The following is a 21,496-nucleotide window of genomic DNA, read 5'->3' on the forward strand; positions in this document are numbered from 1 at the left end:
CCCCCAAAAAAAAGCAGATTGGCCTCACGGGTAAATTGTGCCAAAAACTTAAAAAGGAGCTATCACCAATCCTTACCAAATTCTTCCAGAAATATTCCTAATTCAACCTTTGATGCCCACAGTCCCCCCCCCCCACAAAAAAAGGACACAGCAATAAGAAAATGGGTAAACATCCAGTATCAATATTAGCTCAAAAATCCTTAACAATAGCAAAGTAGATTCCATAGCGTATTAAAAGGATTTAGACCGTGACCAAGTGGGACTCAGAGTTTAAGAACTTAACATTCAGAACACTGACACAATAAAGGGGTAAAGCTACATGATCAGCTGCATAAAAAGAATACCTTTGCATGAGACTAAAATCTAAAACAGCAACAAAAAAAAGGCCAAAAGCTTTTCTGCTAAGATTAGGAACAAGACAAAGATACCTGCTTCTAACTTTCTCCAACATTTTATCCAGGGCATTTAGCCCAGAACTAGAAATAAAAGGTGTCTGTAAGAAGTAAAATTGTCTTCTGGAAAATGACATTCTCTTATCTAGAAAACCCATAATTCGGTAACAAAATATTAAATTTTCCAACATTACAGGATATATAGTCAATGCACATAAAGCAGTTTTTAAGATCAACAATAATTCACACTGAATATTCTATTTGCAGTAGTACCAAATGGTATCAAAAATTACTTAGAATAAACATAAGGTGGGGATGGTTTACGTGCTAAAAAACCACAAGACAATGCCAAAAGACTAAGAGAAAGAGGAACAGTATCTTTGTGTCCATGGATTAAGAAAATGTTACAACACTGTGCTTAGAATCCCTATCAAATTTCTTTTTAAATTTATACAAAGCTCCATCCTAAAATGTATGTGGGCTCTCAAGGGACTCTAAATTACCAAACCATTCTTGTAAACAGAAAAAGAAGTCTCATGCTTCCTGAGTTCATAATTATTAGAAAGCTGCAGTTATCAAAACAGCAATGCTGGCATATAGACCATGGAGTAGAAGGCCCTGACGTAAACAAGTAGATAGCCACATGATTCAACAAGGGTGTCAAGGCCACCCAGTGAGGAAAGACAATCTTTAATAAATGCTGCTGGAAAAAATCACATGTCTACATACAAACGAATGGGCCTGGTCACTTACCTTGCATCACACAAAAAAATAAAAATGGTTCAAAAATCTATAGTCTAAAACTGTAAAACTCATAGAGGAAAACAAATCAAAGGCAACATGACACTAAAATTAGTGATATGATTTCTTAGATATGACATTTAAACCACAGGTTGTAAAAGAAAAATTGCAACAGAATTACTTTCGTGTATCAAAAAAAACTATCAATCAGTTAGGGGTATAGCTAAATGGTAAACTATTTGTCTAAAATACAGGAGGCCAGTGGCATTGTGGCTCAAGTGGTAGAGTGCTAGCCTTGAGCAAAAGAAGCTTAGGGACAGTGCCCAGGTCCTGAGTTAAAGCCCCAGGATTGGTGAAAAACAAAAAACAAAAAATAAAATACAGGAGGCCTTGGTTTTGATCCCCAGCACCACCACCAAGTAATCATCAATATCAGCCCTGAAAGGAAGAAAATACTCAACAAACTACACATTCCATGGATTTAAGGGGTTAGAGGCATGGTTCAGGAGGAGTTAAAAAGCGAAAGCCTCCAATAACCAAGGAAGTTCAAGTCTTCGTCTTGGAAAAAATTAATTCAGAATAAAAACATTCAACAAAAATGATGTTTCTTAAGTAGGTAAAGGATTTGAACAGGCATTTTTCCAGGGAAGATATACAAATGCCAAAAACACAAGATGCGAAGCTTCACTGGTACAGAAATGCAAATCAAAGCTTCAATGAAATAGCATATTAAAATTTCAAAAGTAAGTATTGAGTATGTGGAGAAATTGGACTCTGCTTTTCTGATAGGATTGCAAAATGATGCAGCCAGCTGCCATGAGAAATGACGGTAGTTCTTCAAAACTTGCAGAAGTTTCACGACTCAGCAAATTCTACCTCTGGGTGTACAACTGAAAGATGTAGAAGAAGGGACTTGAGCAAACATTTGTTTACCCCTATGGGTCAGTAAATGAGCCTTTTAAGAAAGGAAGGAAAATGAAATGTGCAACAACATGGAGGAACCTTGAACATATGGTTAGCGCAGTAAGTATGAGCTGACACGAGGTACCCACCACAGTCAAAATCCTAAGAGGGAATACAGAATTATTCTTCAACAAAAAGAACATGATTAAAACAACTCATGACATGGAAAACATATTGGCTTAAATAAGCAAACTGTCTGTATGATTCTATTTGTACAACGTGCCCATACAACCAAAACCAAGGATTCTGCTTATAAATGCACAGTGTATACAAGTAGAATGCAAGCAGATGATAATGGGCCAGTTAACTGCATCAGGCATAGAGAAAGAGACAAGTGTGTGGGATGGTGTCTTTTAGGGCACCGTAAACTTAGGTTCTATTATTTCAGCAGTGGATACATGGCTATGCAGTTAATCTTCTGAGCTGAATATGTTTTCTACAAATCTAGTATTCAATATTTTACAATTTCAAGAAAGCAAAATATAGCCACCATGCTTAAAAAGCAAGGCTTCTCCCTGTTATATTTCCCAGATGGCTGATGTTTTCTAGCAAGATGGGAAAATCTAAAAGCACCATCCTGATTACTCTCAGTCTTGTTGAAGGGTCCTCTCCCCCACCCCCTCCAAGTAGCATCCATCCAGAGAAAGGAAATGCTTTCAAACACTATTCATGGAGATGTTTTAACACTAGTCCTGAAGGAGCTTATACTGTAACTTCCTGAAATAAGTCCTCACACAAAAAACTGAACTTATAATGAACTTGTCAAAAAGTTTTGTCATACAGGTTTTCAAATTGTGTTAAAAAAAAGTTTGATGTAGATGGAACAGTTTGATATAGATGGGACAGCTCCTTCAACAATGACCCATCAGAACTTCTGAATCGCTGAAAATAAGTAACACAGATACACAGAAGGGTATAATATTTAATCGAAATATATTTGTCTAATATCTACAAAGAGTGAACAATTGGTCTTAAGAAAGCAGACAAAAGGCACAAAATTAGTGTAACTACAGAGAAGCATTCATGCGACTGAATTTTTTAAGTATCACTGGAGTGGCACAGTAAAAAATAAGCATGGAGCAAAAGCCATTTTTTTTTCCTTTTTGTTTGGGTCATGTCTGACCTCATTTGTAATGGCTGAGGACTGAAGCCAAGGGATGTACACTCACACAGGATTTATGAGGGTTTTAATCACAGTGGCTTTCTTACAGAGTTTGAATCAAACCAGAGAGGTACATTTAAGAAAAAACTGAAATCCACAATTAGTAATTTCCTTTTCCCAAACAAGACACAAGGATGAGGTGGTGGTTTGTGCATGTTTGTGTATGCATGCGTGTATTTAACTTCTAAAGCCCTTTTTGTTTTTTCATAATAAAAGTAGTGAAGTCTCCATATGATTTGTTTTCTGCAGTAAAGGAAGCAGCTTCTAAAGATTGTATGACCATGCTGGGCACCAGTGGCTCATACCTGTAATCCTACCTATTCAGGAGGCTGAGATCTGAGGATCACGGTTCAAAGCCAGCCCAGGCAGGAACGTCCTTGAGACTCTTATCTCCAATAAACCACCAGAAAACCAGTAGTGGTGCTGTGGCTCGCCTTGAGCTAAAGAGCTGAGTGGACAGCGCCCAGGCCCAGAGTTCAAGCCCCATGACCAACAAAAAAATAAAAGAATGTATGACCCATGCTGCGTGAGCATGACTATCAAAGGATGGGAAGAAAACGCCCCAGTGGGCCTCACTGGTTTCTCCAGGGGTGCTCTAATTGGGAGGCTCCCACAGCCATCTTAAACTGCTTCCTCTCCATCCCATCCACAACCAAGAGCCTCTTCTCTTTCCTGGGTATGGACTAACATCAGAGGCAGGTGGGTGCTAAAAATCAAAACAGTTAAAAGAGATGACAGCCACCAGCCTTTACCAGGAATGAGCCATTTTGTCTAGAGGGAAATAAATTGGGCCATGCTCACTGCTCGCTCAACCGTCATTGTGACAGGAATTGACTAAGTGAGAACATCTTTGTAAGTGCAAAATGGGTTTTTTTTTTAGTGTTTTTTGTTTGGCAAAGTGAAAAATAGAAAAAATTTCAACCTTCATTGATAAAAAAAAAAAAAGGAGCTCACGGGCTACCCATTAAATCTTGGTGAGTGCAGTATTCATGTGTGTAACAACACAGATGTGTCCACTGTGTTGTGTGTGAACACTGTGGACACATCCCAATGGCTCTCGTGTACAGTTAATCCTCCAGCAGAGTCTGCAGGTGTGTTTTTCACAGTATACAATTTTGCTGTTACCATTTCTCCCAACGCTAACAAGAGGTCACAGTGAATGCCAACAGAACCGCAGGACTGTACCACTTTAATTTCTACAAAAACAGGGTTGTGTAGGAAAGCCGTGCACTGCCACTTCATCAGTGTGCCTTCCAGAGAGGGTTGAAGTAGACCCAGCCATCACCCTGAAAAAAGACAAAGTATTAACTGGAGATCTTGCAGAAGGAACAGGGAAGATCTACCTCTACTAGGCAGAGACTACAGTGTAAGCCCAGGACATGCAATCGGCCTGCCTTGTTCCCGCAGATATCCCACAGCCAAGTCACGCTGGTAGGCTCGCTGGCCTTTCTCAGCTCTGACTGCCTTCAGAGCCCAGAGATCTTCTACTCTTTCAGGAGAAAATAATAAAAGGAGGCTCGGTGATTTACATCAGGAAGAACTGCTTGGCAAAACAGCCCCTGGAGACAGTGGGACAAGAGAGGAAGCGGTGGCTGAATGGACGAGTAGAAGAAAAGGCAAAGGTATGTCTCCTATGTAGGAGCTACCGATGCCCTGCTAGCCCACAGCCTGAGAGGGGTGCGTTCAGCAAGATTCCAGCAGAGAGTGATCACAAGCAGATCAATACGTGATCATGAAGTGTCATCATGGAGTGTCAGTTGACTAAAAGACTGGACTCAAAATGGCCTATAGACCTGGTGCTAGAGCAGTGCTCCAGTTCTAGGGGTAACCAGCATTCTTCCTGCCCGCCCGCAACACTTCTTACAGGTTTTTCTGAAACCCCAGAGGTAGAACGCAGTGGCCTTTTGTTCTTTAATAAACAACTCTCCATAGAGGCTGAGGAAAACAGCTGTGCTGGAGAGGGAGGATTCTCAAAGACTGACCTCACCTGGGCAAGGCTCCCTCAAATCCCCACACGGTGAGGTGAAAGGCAGGCTTTCCCTAAGCAGCTGTCCTGTCTGAACCAGGGGCCAGAGCTGAAAAGATCCACTATGATGCCTCAGTTCCTCACTCAGTAGGACAGCGGGCTGCTAGCTTTGTCTAGATTAGCAGACCTGAGCTAACGACCCACAGAAACATTCTGATTGGCTATTGGTATTCATTCATCATGCATATCACATTGCTCAGGGGGAAAAAAAAATCCAGATTCCTGGCTCTGTATGAAGGATCTCTGGCCTGGCAGGAAGTGCTCCCCTCTCCCCACCCCCAGGCTCTCCTGTCCCCGGCTTCCCACCAGGCTCTTTCAGAAGAGGCTCCTGTGTTTCTTAACTTTCTACTCTGTCCTTGAAATGCCTTCCAGTGACTTCCCAAACATAAAAGGGCCGCAGAAACCAACCCAAATATGGCCACCCATGGGGCCCCAAAGGAGGCAAAACTCCACCAGGCAGGCCATCCTCAGATGCTTTCAGCTCCCCTGGCCTGGAGATGGGCTGTGGGGGTCTCGCCTTTATGCCATGCTCTGCTCAGATTTGTTCCTCTTTACCCGGCTGGAGAGGTCCTCAGGTCTGCAATCCCCTCCTTCCCTCCCTAAGAGGCTGGCAGGTTGCGTGTGGAGAGTTCATACATCATGAACGTTGTTACAGAAAGGCTGTCCAAAAGCTTGAGCCAAAGCTGGTACTAGAGCAACACTGCCTCCACTCCAAACCAGGACACCTCCCTGCCCTGTCTTTCCCCATCCATCCAACGGCATGACTCGCCAGGGCAGCCCTAGGTCCCCCTGGGGCCAGGCTGGCGGGTGAGCCCAGCACACGGGGGGCAGCGGTACCTCCTGGGTGAAGTATCTGGGCTGCCAGGGCACCCGCAGGCTCTCCCGCTTCCGCTCCTCTACGCGCTGCTTCTCCTCCAGGCGCCGCTTCTGCTCGGTGGCAGCCTCAATGTCCCCTAATCGTAGGTTTCGGGTCACCTCCTGCCAGAGGTTCCTGGGGATACAGGAAGGAGGGGAAAGCATCAGCAGAGCCACCAGTGGAGACACTGCTGCCAGAGCAGGGCGGGGCATGGGCACAAGGCCCCACAGCAGCCTTCCTCAGAGCCCAGTGCTAGGGTGGAGGCTGCTGGTCACCGTGGCCACGGGGCATGTACCACCTGCTTGTAAGCATCTTCCCAATCCGCTCCTCTAACCCCACACCTAACTTCTCCATGCTCCATTGTTGTCTGCACTTTACAGAAATGAGTCCCAGGAGCAAGCTGAACTGACTTGCCCAAAGTCCAGCTGGTAGATTAGAACAATGCCAGCTTTCCCACCAGGGATCCCAGCACTGAAAGACAAAGATGGTTGGACTATGCACCTGTGTGTGCACGTGCTCACAGGCCTGTGTGCACATCTTTGCTTGTCTATGTGTCTCTGTATGTGTTGGAATCTGTGTCTGTATCTGTATGTGCCTGCATATCTGTGTGTGTCTATGTATCTGTGTATATATGCCTGTGTATCTGTGTGTCTCTATGTGTTGGTGTGTCTGTGTATATCTCTGCATGTGTACCTGTGTATGTTCCTGTGTGTGTCTGTGTATCTGTGAGCGCTTGTCTGTATTCATGTGAATGCCTGCTTTGTGTGTCTATCTGCATATGTGTGTGCACATGCACAAGTGGGTTTAGGACACAGAAGCTATCACCTCCACCCACGCCCACACTTGGCAGAGGTGGCCTCTCCCAAGCAGCATCCTCCTCCAGCCATCTTAGGTGCCGGCCACGGTTCTAGGAAACACTGACCAAGGGGTAAGGACAGAGAAGCAGCCATGCGGTGTTTCCAACCACTGCAACAGCAGCTGTGAGGTCACAGCCTCAGGACGGCCAGTGGTGCAACTCCCTGCCGGCTCTCCAGGCTCTGTCATGAGACCCAGGCCCATAACTCTTGTCTAGGCTGGCATGGTACAGCAGGAAGCCGTGACTGTGACCTCACGAAGCTGAAGAAGGACAGGGTGGCTGCTTGGGACAGTGAGCAATACCCTCCAAGGAAGGTCAACACCAAGGTCACGCTCCAGCTCCCATTCCCCCCAGCCTCACGGATAACAGATAGCAGGGAGTGTGACCCTCTGGCCCACATATTACAGCAACAAGAGCTTTGCAAACGGGAAGCCAGATCTGACAGGGCTGGCGGCATGGCTCAAGTGATAGAGCACCTTGCCTAACAAATATGAGGTTTTGAGTTTAAACCACAGTATCATACACACCCCAAAAAAGAAAAAAAAAAAGGTAGATCAGCCAGGTCTGACTCCCACACAGCCTTTTGCTGTTTCTACTGCACTACTGCCTAATTTAAGAGGAAAGCCTACAGCAACAGATGAGTATAAAGAAAATGTGATCTGTATACACAAGGGAATAATCTTCAGCCATCAAGAAGAAACAAACAGAAAAAAAACCAAACCCAGAAACACCAACACTATGTGCTCATATATGTGGAAGCTAAAAAAAAGTTGACTTAGGGTGTGTGGCTCAGGTGGTAGAAGCATGGCTCAAGCAGCAGCAGCAGGAGGGAGTATGATGCAGGCTAGAGATCTGCCTGGCAAGGGCAAGGCCCCGTGTTCATGATAACTACAGAAGTGACCCACTGTAGAGCTACACTGTCCACACCCAAGACCCAGACAGGAGAAACGGAGGCACTACCAGGGTCAGAACATGGGCCCTGATCCACTTGTATCCCCTATATGCCCCTTGGTCAGCCACTAGGAAAGCTGAGCCGTGGAGCCACACGGACCAGTTCCCACCTGGACTCCATGGGTCCCTGTTTCTGTAGGGGCCTTATCTTCTTTGGGTACACAGGAAGGGCTGTTGTGTCGATGACTTTGGTCTCCCCATTGCTGTAGGTGAACTCCAAGGTGCCATTCCATTCCCCGTGGGCCTTACAGACAATGGTGTTGGTGGGGCAGTGCTTCACCTCTGCCGTGACCCTGAAGAAACACAAGCCAAGGGGAAAGATTCAAAACAGGGCCCTCAGGGTTAGAGGGGTTTCTGGGGGCTTGGGAAGGAGCGATCCAAACACTAGGTCTTAAAATAGGAGCTCGTATCACTGACCCAGGAAAAAGATGGGAAAAGTGGTTCAATCTGAATAGTGTACAGATTAGTTGAAACACAGCAATGCAGCAGCGTTTATCTTAGCTTTCAGAGATAAACAGGGAATGAATACACATCACTGGGTGGAAAATCAATCAAGCAGCTCAGTATATAACTTCAAAACTACTATATTTAGCCACCAAAAGAGTATAAGGTAAGTTGGGTGCTGGAGGCTCATACCTGTAATCCTAGCTACTCAGGAGGTTGAGATCTGAGGATCATAGCTCAAAGCCAGCAGGAAAATCTGTGACACTCTCATTTCTAATTCATCACCCAAAAGCTGGAAGTGGAGGTGTGGTTCAAATGGTAGAGCCCCAGCCTTAAGCAAAAATAGCTAAGTAAGAGCTCCAGGTCCTGAGGTCAAACCCCAGTATCAGCACAAAGGGAATGGGGAGGACAAATAAAGAGGAGGAGGAGGAGGAGGAGGAGGAGAAGAAAGTGCACTCAAGATTCCAATGTATATCCTACAAAAGTAAGGAGGATGAGGAAGGGATGGATGGGAGAGGAGGGATGGATGGGTGAGAAGGTTGAAAGGGTGACATTAATCAAGACATTGTATTCATAGATGGCTTTGTGAAATGGCAACTCCTTTGTACAACTACTTAAATAAAAAAAAAAAACCAAATGTATGTAAAAAATTAAAATAAAGAGCCTTTGCCCGAGCGTTCCCCGGTCTCTGCTTCTGGTATGAGCAACAGCCCACCTGGGCAGAAAGCTGCTCCCAACAGCCCAGGGGTGCCAATTGGATACAGGAGCTGCCAGGGGCAGGGGTGAGGCCGCACGGTGGGCGGTGTGCAGATAACAACAAACAGCAGGCTCTCACAAGGAAACCCACATTTGCACACCTCTGCCAATTTCCATGGTATGTCATCCACCAACATGGTGGCCCTGGACATGACCAGCTCGTGGGAGCCGGTCTGCACCATCTGCAGCCTGGCCCCAAAGCAGCCATGTGTGCCTCCTGCCAACGCCCACATGAAAAAGGGCAGAACTGGAAGGGGGCCATAAGAATGCACTCAGGCTCCTCCCACCGAAACTTCTCCTCCTGCAGAAGACCTGTTTCCCCAGCTCCTAAGCAGAGAAGCAGCTTGTCAGCGGCACCGAGGTGTGACCCAGCGCTCAGGGACTCTGGAGATGCTAACTCTTCAGCAAAAAGCACAGCAGGGTAAGAAGAGGCTGTGACTTGAAGAAGGGGGGGGGTGAGTGTAACAAGACAAAGTGCTTTTTATTATCTGGGGTGTATTTTCAAATGCATGGCCAGAGATTTCCCCCCCAGAATCCTGCCCTATGACTTGGGAAAGAGGTGTCTAGAATTTCTGAACAAGACCTGCCACTTTGTCTTATTTTACAACTTACTCCTCTGCCAGAACTCAATCTTTTGTTTTTGTCTCTCATGGGACTTGAACTCAGGCCCTGGGCACTGTTCCTGAGCTTTTCTGCTCAAGGCTAGCACTCTACCCCTTGGAGCCACAGCTCTACTTCTGGTTTTCTGGTGATGAATTAGAAATAAGAGCCTCATGGACTTTCCTACCCTGGCTTTGAACCACAATCCTCAGCTCTCAGGCTCTCAAGTAGATAGGAATACAAGTGTGAGGCACCAGCACCTGGCTGGAATTCAAGGGGAATGTGAAGGCATCGTAATTGGACAAAACCGCCTCCTCCCCCCACCGCACCTGCCTCTTACCTGTGGACCTTCCCCCCGTAGAAGGGCTTTGTGTGGAAAGTCACCGTGGCAGAGTAGCCCGTCTTGGCACAGCTGATGCTGACCTTCCCTCCAAGCTCCACCCATGGGATGGTGAGGATGGATCGGGCGTAGGCACTGGGCAGGGTGAAAACATACTCTTCTCCATATTCCAGAAGACTCAGCACACCTCCAGGGAAGAGAGGGAGAGTCAGGCTGATGGATGAGAGGACATGTAAGACCCAAGAAGCTCCTGGGACAAATGCATGCTGCCACATCCACCAGGTGCCAGGCACTGGCCAGGGAGCTGAGGGCACATGGTGAACAGGCATCGATGAATCATCAGACAAACATGGATTCCTGACTTGCAGGTGCCTTAGCAGCATCAACTCCCCGCCCCCCCAGCCCCGCCCCGGTCAGAAATATAATACATGTAACATGAACATACAATTCCACTGAGGCAGGCAGGCAGGCAGGCATCAAAGGGTCCCTGGTGGCCAGGGCCACTGATCCAGAACACATCCAGCAACAGACCTTCCCCTGGCTTTCAGGTACCCCAAACTGCCAAATGGCAGTTAGAGAGACCACCAAATGCTGCAGATAAAAGATGCTAGTGGCTCAAGCCTGTAATCCTACCGACTCAGATGACGACATCTGGGGATCCCAGTTTCTCTTATCTCTAATCACCAAAAAGCTAGAAGTAGAGCTTTAGACAAAAAAGTTTAGGGATAGCGACCAGTGACCAGGCCCTAAGTTAAAGTCTCACTGCCAGCATGTGTGTGCGCAGACACACAGACACACGTACACACACACGTACACACACACACACGCGCGTGCATGCATGCACGCACATACACAGAGTAAACTGGTGCCAAGTATCATTGAGGAAGTTAATCTGGCAGAGCTCTCACTCAATACACTTGCTCTGGGGACAAAGACTATAAAGCCTACAATGATCTGTGAGCCCCACAATGTGAAGAGCTTCACCTGAGATGACTCAATCTCTACGAGGAATCTATACACAGCCATCCACACAAACCTCAGTATGCCCAGATGCACATCTCTTCGGTCAACCACGCCATCTATCAGAGTTCTCACCAAATGAAGGTCCACCCAAACTCCATCCAACAACCCACCAAGACCCACCAGCCTGTCCAGATTTCTCCCAATAAAAGCAGGTGGCAGTGATGCCCTCAGAGCTGTGGCATTCCAGCCAATTCCAGCGTCTCCTGCTGAGAACACTTTCCTATTCCATCTTTCATTCACTACTACCTTCTCCTCTGAGATACAGGAGGACCTAGAACCAAGATCCTGAGGGGAGACCCTAGTCCTGAGACTCCCCTGGGAACATGAATACTCTTGAATGTACACTAAAGATGGATAATTGCTTTTCTCTACCATACTTCTTTCCCAATAAACTGCTAACTTTTACTTCCTCCCCCCCCCCTTTTTTTTTGGTTGGTCATGGGGTTTGAACTCAGGGTCTGGGCGCTGTCCTTGAGCTTTTACTCTCAAGACTACTGCTGTACCACTGAGCCACAGCACTACTTCCAGTTTTCAGGTGGTTAGTTGGAGATAAGACTCTCACATACTTTCCTTCCCAGGCTGGCTTTGAACCACAACCCTCAGATCTCAGCCCCGTGAGTAACTGAAATTACAGGCATGAGCCACTGGCTCCCAGCTTCACTCCATCTCTTGTCTCACCAGATGCAAACAACTCAGATAAATAGCTCTACTCACTTGCCAGTGATACTACTACACCAAATACAGGGGTACCTTTGGCTTCCCATGATCCCCTGTGCCAGCTCCCCTGATTGAATCCTGGGAAGCCGAGGTATCTCATGCTCTCATTCCAACTTTGATCCTACTACTCTACCCCTCACAGAAGCTGGGTGCCATGCAAGACTCAGTGCTGTGCAGCGTGTTTGTGAGGAATGCTGCACAGTGTGTTTGCATGCCCATAGCATTGGTACAGGATCCTTGCAGAAAGAGCTACGAGGCCGATAAGAGCTTTTATATCAATGCTCACTTCAGGCCTGGCTTTCTCAAATTGAGTTGTTTTGAGAGGGCAGCTCAATGCAGGCAAAAAAAATAGCAGACATGAGATCAATATTCAAGAACTGGAAGGAAAACCTAAAGAGAGACATCATGAGCTGTGCTGGGAAGCAGACGCTGCTGGGGCTATGTAGTGAGATGGAGGGAAGCAAGAAGGTTAACTCGTCACAAATGAAAACTTTGGAAGGCCGGATCATACAGCTGAGCTAGTCTTTCTTTTCTTTTGTGTTGGTACTAGGGCTGGAATTCAGGGCTTCATACTCTTGCTCGGCTTTCTTCCTCATGTCGGGCTCTCTACTACTTGAGCCATGCCTCTAATGTGGCTTTTTGCTGATTATTTTGGCTGGCTTCCAATTGTGATCCTTGGATCTCAATCTCCAGAGTAGCTAGGATTACAGGTGAAAGTCACTACCACCCAGTTGAGATTTTCTTTTCTTCTTTTCCCTTCCCATCCTTTTCCCCTCTTCCCTTTCCCTTTTCTTTTTCCCTTTCTCTTTTTAAGACAAAGTCTATGTTGCCTTGAACTCATAATCTTCCTGTTTTAGCCTCTCAAATGCTGGGATTTCAGGTAGCACCACCATGCCTGGCCAAGAATGTCTTGGTTTTTTTTTTTCTTTTTCTTTTTTTCTTTCTTTTTTCTTTTTTTGTCGGTCAGAGGGTTTGAACTCAGGGCCTGGATGCTTTCCCTCAGCTCTTCAGCTCAAGGCAAGAGCCAGTTTTCTGGTGGTTAATTGGAGATAAGAGTCTCACTGACTTTCCTAGCTGGGCTGGCTTTGAACTGTGATCCTCAGATCTCAGCCTCCTGAGTAACTAGGATTACAGGCATGAGCCACCAGCACCAGGTGGCATTTTTTAATGTAATGCTTTGTATTAGAACACTCCCTCCACTCCTGGACACACACACACACACACACACACACACACACACACACACACACACACAAATCTCCTCCAAACCAAGGAGAAACGTCCCTCCTGTCCTCAGATATCAGTGAATCCCAGAGCTAAATTGTTTTGAAGGCATGGCAAAGGCACATTTCTTTAGCACTTTCTGAAAACTCCTAAATGTGTGTTCATTCACTAAATCACCTGTAACTATACTTTTTTTCAGGGTTGTATTTTAAAATAATCTGTCCTCAGCTAGGTGCTGTTGACTCACACCTCATCCTAGCGACTCAGAAGGCTGAGATCCTAAGGCTTGTGGCTCAAAGTCAACCCAGGGAAGAAAGTCCTATTAACCACCAAAAAGCCAGAAGTAGAGCTATGGCTCAAGTGGTAGAGCATCATCAGCCTTAAACAAAAAAGCTACGAGATAGTCCCCAGACCCTGAATTCAGGCCCCAGTACTGACACAAACAAAAATGTTCTGTCCTTAATAACTGTGCCTGATCTCAAGAGAAACCAAAATCTCCTGATAAGGAAGCATGGGCCCCTGGAAGGTACCTGGAAGAGTGTGTAGGCCTTGTACCCTTAAGCTGCTACACATGTGTCATTTCTGTCACTGGGACTGAAGCCTTACCCACAGGAGCAACTCACAGGCTGCACGGTGGGTGGGCACTGGCTGGTATTATGTTCCAGCAAGACGGCAGCGGAGGGGAGGGAAACGGCCCTGGTTCCAGCACTAAGCTACAGTGCTCCCTTGACTCCTGTCAGGGCTTTCCATGTCACAGCGGGGAAGCATGGAGTCTCAGGGCTGCAACCTGGTAATTCAAAACCTAATGAAGCCCTTCAAATGCTGCTTGATAAAATCCTCCCCAAGACTGTGGCGTAAGACACAAATTCACACCAGGATCTGGTGCAGTCCCCCTATCATCTTAACTATTCATCAGGAGGCTCAAATCTGAGGATCAGGTTTAAAGCCAGCCAGGGAGGCAAAATGTGTAAAACTTATCTCTAATTATCCACCAAAAAGCCTGAAGTAGAGCTGTGGCTCAAGTGGTAGAGCCCAGCTTTGAGTGAAAAAGCTAAGGGACAGCATCTGATTCTGAGTCGAAATACTTTTATGTATTTGTATAAAAATGGAAAAAAATTAAGCCTGTTGAGTGAGACTGGTCTGAAAGGCAGAGAATGACAGAGAAGGTGCCGATCAAAGTACAGATCTACACAGACATGTTAACACGAGGCCCCCTTGGTACTAAGTGACGCTTATTTGAAAAATGTTACTTTAAATCCAACTTGTGGACTCTACAGAGAATCTAAAGGTAGAACAGTACCTCCCTCTGCACCCCTAAAGAGCTCTACAGGAACCGGAGCCTAGTTTTGAAGTCTGGGGAGTCTCCTTGAATCTTGCTTGCATCCCAAGAGGCTCCAGAGACCACCTGATCAACAGGAAAGAGATGCAACTACTGACAGGCTGTGGCCCAAGAGCTCTACCCTGCCCAGGTCCATGAACACCAGAAACCCTGTGTGAGGCCTTCCTCAGTCTCTCCAGATTCTTCTTTCAGATTTCTTCACAGCTAAGATGCTCTGCAGCTAGTCACTTCTACTTCAGGACCAGCCACACCTGGGGGCTTGAAGACAGGGTATGTGTCGTAAGGCTCCTCAACCCTTGAGCAGAATTATGAGTGTAAGCTCGGGGTATGCAGTGGACTGAAGGCCCGGCCCCTGGACTGTAGGTCTGGTGGTGTTATGCCAAGGTCGCAGGACCCCCACCAAGAAGACCACCTAGAGTCAGACTTTACAGCTGTTTTAAGGTTTTATTTAGACGGGCTGCAGCTTGGGCCTCGTCCTATACTTCGACACAGCGGAGCCTAGGAGGAGAGCCCCGAGCTAAGGATTTGCAGGGCTTATAAAGGCACACAATCAACCAGGTGTTTGGATTGCCAACACATGTTGCTTTGCTAGACAGAAACAAGCAACAAGTGGTCACTGCCTCAAACTTTAACCTTTCAGTGGAAGCCCAGGCTCTGGGTTTTTTGTTTTTGTCAATGGTAGGGCTTAAACTCAAGGTCTGGGCCTTGGCCCTGAGTTCTTTCATTCAAGGTTAGCACTCTACCACTTTGAGCCACAGCATCACTTCTGGTTTTCTGGTGGTTAACTGTAGATAGACTCTCACAGACTTTCCTTCCCAGGCTGGCTTTGAACCACAATCCTCAGATCTCAACCTTCTTAGTAGGTATGAGCCACCAGTGCCTGGCTCAGGCTCTGGGTCTTGACAAGCCTCTCGGGTGGCTTCAGGGGACAATGGAAGAGCAGGAAACTCAGCACCTTCACAAGTGCAGGTCCAGAAGCACCAGGTGCCCTGCTGGTGAGAAACAGGGACTTAAGTTGAAGCACTGGGGACAGCTATATACTTCCTCCTTTGCTGGGAGAGAGACTACACACCCCCTTTTCTCCACTGTGGGGAAGGGGAGCTGCTTTGGCCACTTAATTACCAAAAAGCCACAACTGATGTGGCTCAAGTGGTACGGTGCTAGACTCAGAGACAGGACTTTGGCCCTGAGTTCAAGCCCCAGGAAGGAAGCAAGGAAGAAATGGAGGGAGTGAAGGAGTGAAGGAAATGGATTTACAAATCTGCCTTTATGGAAAGATCCCAGATGTCCATCTAATAGCAGCATGAGTCCCTGTTTAGGGTGGTCTTTCAGAGCCTGGAAGATAGCTATTTCATGTTCCATTTCAAAATCTCATTGTCTTTTCCATGCTCGATTAGTAGCAACAAGCATTTCTGCTGAGTAGGGAACTTCCAGAAAGATCTGTGGAGACATTTCTATATTCCAGAAAATGCATGTGATCAAGAAATACTTCTACCAAGCATTTCTGATGTATCAAGTTTAAGCTGTGTTCAACTGTCGTGTGTGTGTGTGTGTGTGTGTGTGTGTGTGTGTGTGTGTGTGTGTGTGTGTGTGTGTGTGTGTGTGTGTGTGTGTGTGTGTGTGTGTGTGTGTGTGTGTGTGTGTGTGTGTATTGGGGCTTGAACTCAGGGCATCGCCTGCTTGGCTTTTTCATTCCACTGGTGCTCTACCACTTAAACCATACTTCCACACCTGGCTGTTTGCTGATTAAACTGGATACAGATAAGAGTCTCCCAGATTTGCCCAGGCTGGCTTCTAACCATGATCCTCAGATCTCAGCCTCCTGAGTAGCTAGGATTAAGGTGTGAGCCACTGGTGCCTCGCTACGTGTGTCTATGACTGCTGTGCACTCCCCACTCCCACCTTCTGTCTGTTCCTCACACAGCAGCCCTTGGTGCTACTCAATCATGTCTACCTTCCAGGGGCTCTACTCTCACTTTGAGTAAAACAAATCCACATCTTTCCAGGACTACAGCCTAGATTTCATAACCTGCAACCTCCCCTCCTCTGCCCGTCCCTTTGCCACTGCCACAGCAGCCCCCTAGGGATTGTGTAGCACCACAGCCCCACAGTCCAGCTTCATGGCCCTTGTACCTGCTGTTCTCTTTTGCCTGGAGCACCCCCTTCTTCGGCCTTCCAGCTCTGCCCCCTTAGCTTACTAATCACTACCCCTTAGCTTACTATTCACCAACTTAAAATCAAATCCTAGCCAGATGCTGGTGGCTCACAGCTGCAATCCTAGCTGCTCAGCAGACTGAGATCTGGGGACCACAATTCAAAGCCAGTCAGGGCAGGAAAGTTCATAAGACTCTTATCTCCAATTAACGCCCAGAAAACCAGAAGTAGAGCTGTGGCCCAAAGTAATAGAGTGCTAACCTTGTACAAAGAGCTCAGAGACAGTGCCTAGGTCCTGAGTTCAAGCCCCATGATAAAAAAAAAAAAAATCAAATCCTAGCTAATCTGAAGGCTGATATTTGAGGTTTGTGATTTGAAGCCAATCCGGGCAGAAAAGTCCTTAAGACTTTTATCTCCAATTTACCAATAAAAGGCTGGAAATGGAGGTGCCAGCTTTGGGCTAGAAAAAGCTAAGGACCAGGAGTGCCAGGCCCTAAATTCAGGCTCCAGTACTAGCATCCCTCACCCCCCCCCCCACACACACAACAAATCCAATCAACACCATTCTACCACCCTGCACAACAGGCCTTTGCTGCCTGGTGTGTTAGTGCTGGAGATCATCTATGCTGTGTCGTCCCCTGAGCTCACTGGGCAAGCAGGGATTATGTGCGGCAAGGCCTTACCCACATCAAGGAGATACAACTACTTCTCAGATGAGTGGATGCAGAACCAAGAAATCTGTTACAGGGAAGGAGGCGACCCTGCTGGAAGCAGGTGGGATTCAAGGTGGAAACTGTCCTTGCCAACTTCTCTAGAAACAACCATCTTCCCTCTTCCAAGAAGGTAGCATGTGGGGAATCTGGAACAAGTAATAAAATGTAGTTTTTGAACTCAGGTCCTAGGTGCTGTCCCTGAGCTTTTTTTGCTCAAGAGCAGTGCTCTACTAAAGTCACAGCTCCATTTCTGGCTTTTTTTGGGGGTGGGGGGGAAGGGATAGGTAATTAGAGATAAGTGTCTCGGGGACATTTTTTGCTAGCTTTGAACTACGATCCTCAGATCTCAGTCTCCTGAGTAACTAGGAATACGGGCATCAGCCCCTAGTGCCCAGCCAAGTAATAAAATCAAACAGAATGCTAACAGTCTCCTGAATAGCAATCAGAAAGAGCTCACCAGGGCAAGCCTCACAGTATGAGGCAAGCCTTCGGCCACCAATGAAAACACCAAGTTCCAGATAAGTCAAATCAAGATTAATGATGCTCCCACTTTGTTACAAACGTAATCCTTCCCACAGAGGTCCTGAGTTATCTTAAGCTCTCATCTCGTGCTCATAGCCTGCGTTAGGATGCATTAGTGGAGACCTGCCTGCTTCGTGACTTTGCCCCCAACAGTGCCATCCTTTGCCCCTTGCTTGGGCAGAAGGCTGAGTTCAGGAGTGGAAAACAGGACTGGAATCAGAGCACAGGCCCACAAGACAATGCCCATCTCATACCTCCATGAGAACGGGCCTCGGAAGTCCTGATGGTAAACTGAAGTCCCCTCCCCCTCTCTTGCTATCACTCTCCTGAGCCTGTGGCCTTGGGTCCGGCTCCCTAAACCTTCTCAAGTTCTGATCTCTCTTGCATAAGTCAAAGAGTAAAGTTCCAAATATACTTTGGGGAACTGTTTCTGCTTTTCCATGGCTGAGTGTCCTACTTCTTTGGGTCTCTTCATGCTGGAGGGCTGCAGGGACTAGGAACTCACACAGCAAGCTCTTTAGTGGTGAGACTTAATTAAAGGCCCCATTTCCACCCCAGCTGAAGCCTTTTTCTGAAAACATGGCCTGCAGACACAGCTGCCTACCATGCCCTTCACCTACCTGTCTAACCCAAAGCACAGCCAGCGGGACATCCTCAACTCTCCCTCCACACCAGCTCACCAGTCCCAACCCCCATTTTCCCAACCTCAGATATGAGCTACGCCATCCTTCCATGTCAGAAACCTCACCCATCCTCACTCTCACACACATGGGATCCACAGTCCAACTGTTTTGGCTCTCTACCTTGGAACACATCTGTGTATTTTGGATTTGATCTTAAATATCCCCCCAAAGGCTCACTGTTTAAAGGCTTAATCTCCATCCTGTGTGTGGCATTGCTGGAAGTGGTGAAAACTAGAGGAAGGAAATCAGACTATTGGGAGGGTGGCCTGGAAGAGGATATTGGGAATCCTGCCTCCTTCTCTTCTCTCTGCTTCTTGGCTGCCACAAGGCAAGCAACGTTGTACCAGCACCCACACTCCCAGTGAGGCCATTCTGCGTTCACACTTGCCTAAAACCAATGAAGCCAATCAAGTGTGGCTTTGCCGCTCGCTTGGTGTAGGTAGGAGTCACATCCCCAGCCATGGGCCACAAGGTCCTACATGACACAGGTCATCTTCTAACAGGAACTTTGGAAGCTGCTTTTGAGAAAACAACAAAAAAGCCACTGGCTCCTCAACTTGGGCTTGCAAGTCTCTTTAGGGTAACTGCAAGTTTGACATCCTGGCCTCCATTTTGTATCTGTGTCTTTTGGCTGGGAGCCATTCTCTTGTGCAGTTACTTTGCAGCCATCTTGGAATCCAGGAAGGACAAGATGGATGGAGAAACATACTAAGACCAGAAGTGATGCCATTCTGTCCCCAGCACCCACCTACCCTCCCACTCCACATAGCAATGATTCTTAAGTAAGAAGATCCTGCCTGCTTGACCAATCCTGAGACGATGACCACCTGGGGCCCTGGAACACACCTGTGAGCATGATGATTAAATAATTATCCATGCCTCTCCCCCCTTGCCCTCAGCCCTTCTTAAACCTAGAGCAAATGTCTACATGGGAGGGGGAACTGAAAAGCCATCTTGCCTCTTCCCACAGTATTACTTAAATCTCCTTCCTCTGCCCTATCTTCCTGGGACAAGCAGTTGCGCTTGACCTATGAAACCCAGGCATTACTTGTAACTACCTAGTCCTGGTTCTGTCTGGCCACTCCTCTGCCTGATCATTCTCCTAGAGGCAGGGACCAGCCTGCCTCTAGGTCTTTGCTGTGTTCTTTCTGTCTTTTACTCTCATTCTTTTCCCCCATGGCCTTTGGGGCCAGGTCCCTCATTGCCTCCTTTGGTCTCCAATCAAGTGCCACCCTCTCACCTAACAGCTCACCCACTCCTCTCGCAGGACATCCCAGACTCCTGCCATGTTTTCTCTACAGAATTTAGCATCTTCTAAGCATAGCACATTCCTTAGTTCCCCAGGAGATAGGGGTACAGGGGTTTGGTGGGGGCTTTTGTCTTTTGCTTACCCAAGTATCCATAATTCCTTACACAACATTCAGCACCTAGTAGGCACTCACTAAAGGTGTGAAAGAGTCCTTTAGTGTCAATATATTTCCAGTAGCAAAATGCTGAATTTTATGTTAAGATCATTTTTTTCCAGGAAGAACATCACAGTCTTAAGAGACTCAAGGGATCTGTGACGCAAAAATGTCAAAATGCCACCAAACGCAGACACCTCAATTTAACAAGGATTATCATAAACTTCTTCAGACAACTCATAAACTTCATTCACAGCTATTCGCTAAAGTAAGGACGAACAACCCACCAGCGGTGTGATTATGCTCTGTTCTTGCTTCAGAATTTCTAAAAGAGTCAAAAGATTTGCCTTGGGAATTTTTATGAGCAGCTTTTGAATAGACAGCAGCACTATTATGCTCAGTGAGAGCCAGAACACTGGTGAGGATGAATAAAAATGCCTTTTCACACATCTGGAGCCAACTCTCATATTCATGCAAGACTGGAAGGCAAATGTTCCCATAAGGCAGAGCATGCACATGCGCAGAGGTGATGCACAGAGGCGATGACCCAGGTAGGCAAGGCAGCTGGTTGGGCAAAGGCTGTGTCTCATCGCCTGGAACCCACTGGGAAGTTAGCAAATCTGGTCCAAAATCCTTTCTTCCTTCCCACCCACTCCCCAAGTCGAAAACAAAATGTCAACAATCTGCTTAGCAATTGTCTATCGGGTACACAATACTGTGTAAAAGTCAAACACAACGCAATCTGGCTTACCTTCCCCGATCATAGAGACCCCCACGGACATGCCCATGAACTTGCTTTTGGTCCATACGTGAGTGTTGATGCATAGTCTCTTCTCCTTGCACTCACAGTAGAAGCAGGAGATGGGCGGGTGATGGGAAACTTGTTCAGCTACAAACCTGAGTTTGTAGCTTTTGGAAGGGTCATCGGCTACTGGGTGTTCTTGGCAGTCTGTGGGGGTGGGGGGAGCAGTCCTCTTGGGTTTGACCTTGTCCTTGGGAACTTCCCAGGAGCAATGAAACGTCTCACCAATGATAGGGTTGTAGGGCTTCTTGGCCAAGGCCCCCTTGCGGCCCTCATGGAAGGCTGTGAGATAATACTCGACGAAGCCAATGGCCCTCTCTTCTGGTGTGGCGCCAGCAGCCACAGCCAGCAGCAGGTCAGGGTGTGCCATAAAGTCAGCATACATCTCCAGCAGAGACCGCTTCTCCAGAATGAATGTGGGGAGCACCACCTGGACACAGAGGACGCAAAGGCAGACAAGGGTCCCCGTGAATACAGGAAGAAAAGGCTGCAGCCCCTACCAAACCAGTCACAGTGCACGTGGACAAGAACATTGCTTTTGGGGCCTGGGAAGGTGGCTCAGTGGTAGAGCGCTTGCCTTGAATGCTTGAGGCCCTGGGTTCGATTCCTCAGCACCCCATAAGCAAAAAGAAAAAAGCCCGGAAGTGGCGCTGTGGCTCAAGCAGTAGAGCGCTAGCCTTGAGCTGAAGAGCTGAGGGACAGCACCCAGGCCCAGAGTTCAGGCCCCACGACCGGACCCAAAAAATTAAAAAAGAACATTGCTTTTGATGCCACAATGGGGCAAATCAAGGCAAAAATGATTTCAGAGGAATTAGAAGTGGCAGTGGTG

The 21,496-nt window shown here is 47.1% G+C and overlaps 1 protein-coding gene across 5 annotated transcripts in view; it reads right to left on the reverse strand.

The window, feature by feature from the left end:
* Positions 1-2,998: 2,998 nt before the first annotated feature.
* Osbpl10 (oxysterol binding protein like 10) overlaps positions 2,999-21,496 on the reverse strand; it is a 254,574-nt gene continuing 236,076 nt past the window's right edge. For all 5 annotated transcript variants that reach the window (XM_070006482.1, XM_070006481.1, XM_070006483.1 and 2 more), the window contains 5 exons: positions 20,617-21,097; positions 10,088-10,274; positions 8,058-8,240; positions 6,122-6,275; positions 2,999-4,544 (listed from right to left, as the gene is read on the reverse strand). In XM_070006482.1, the coding sequence (XP_069862583.1) occupies positions 4,500-4,544; positions 6,122-6,275; positions 8,058-8,240; positions 10,088-10,274; positions 20,617-21,097 (1,050 nt within the window). In that variant the 3' untranslated portion in view covers positions 2,999-4,499. The remainder of the gene's footprint in view (positions 4,545-6,121; positions 6,276-8,057; positions 8,241-10,087; positions 10,275-20,616; positions 21,098-21,496) is intronic.

This window comes from Dipodomys merriami, unplaced genomic scaffold (assembly GCF_024711535.1).
Source record: "Dipodomys merriami isolate MVZ:Mamm:240054 unplaced genomic scaffold, mDipMer1.0.p SCAF_7, whole genome shotgun sequence".
NCBI lineage: Eukaryota > Metazoa > Chordata > Mammalia > Rodentia > Heteromyidae > Dipodomys > Dipodomys merriami.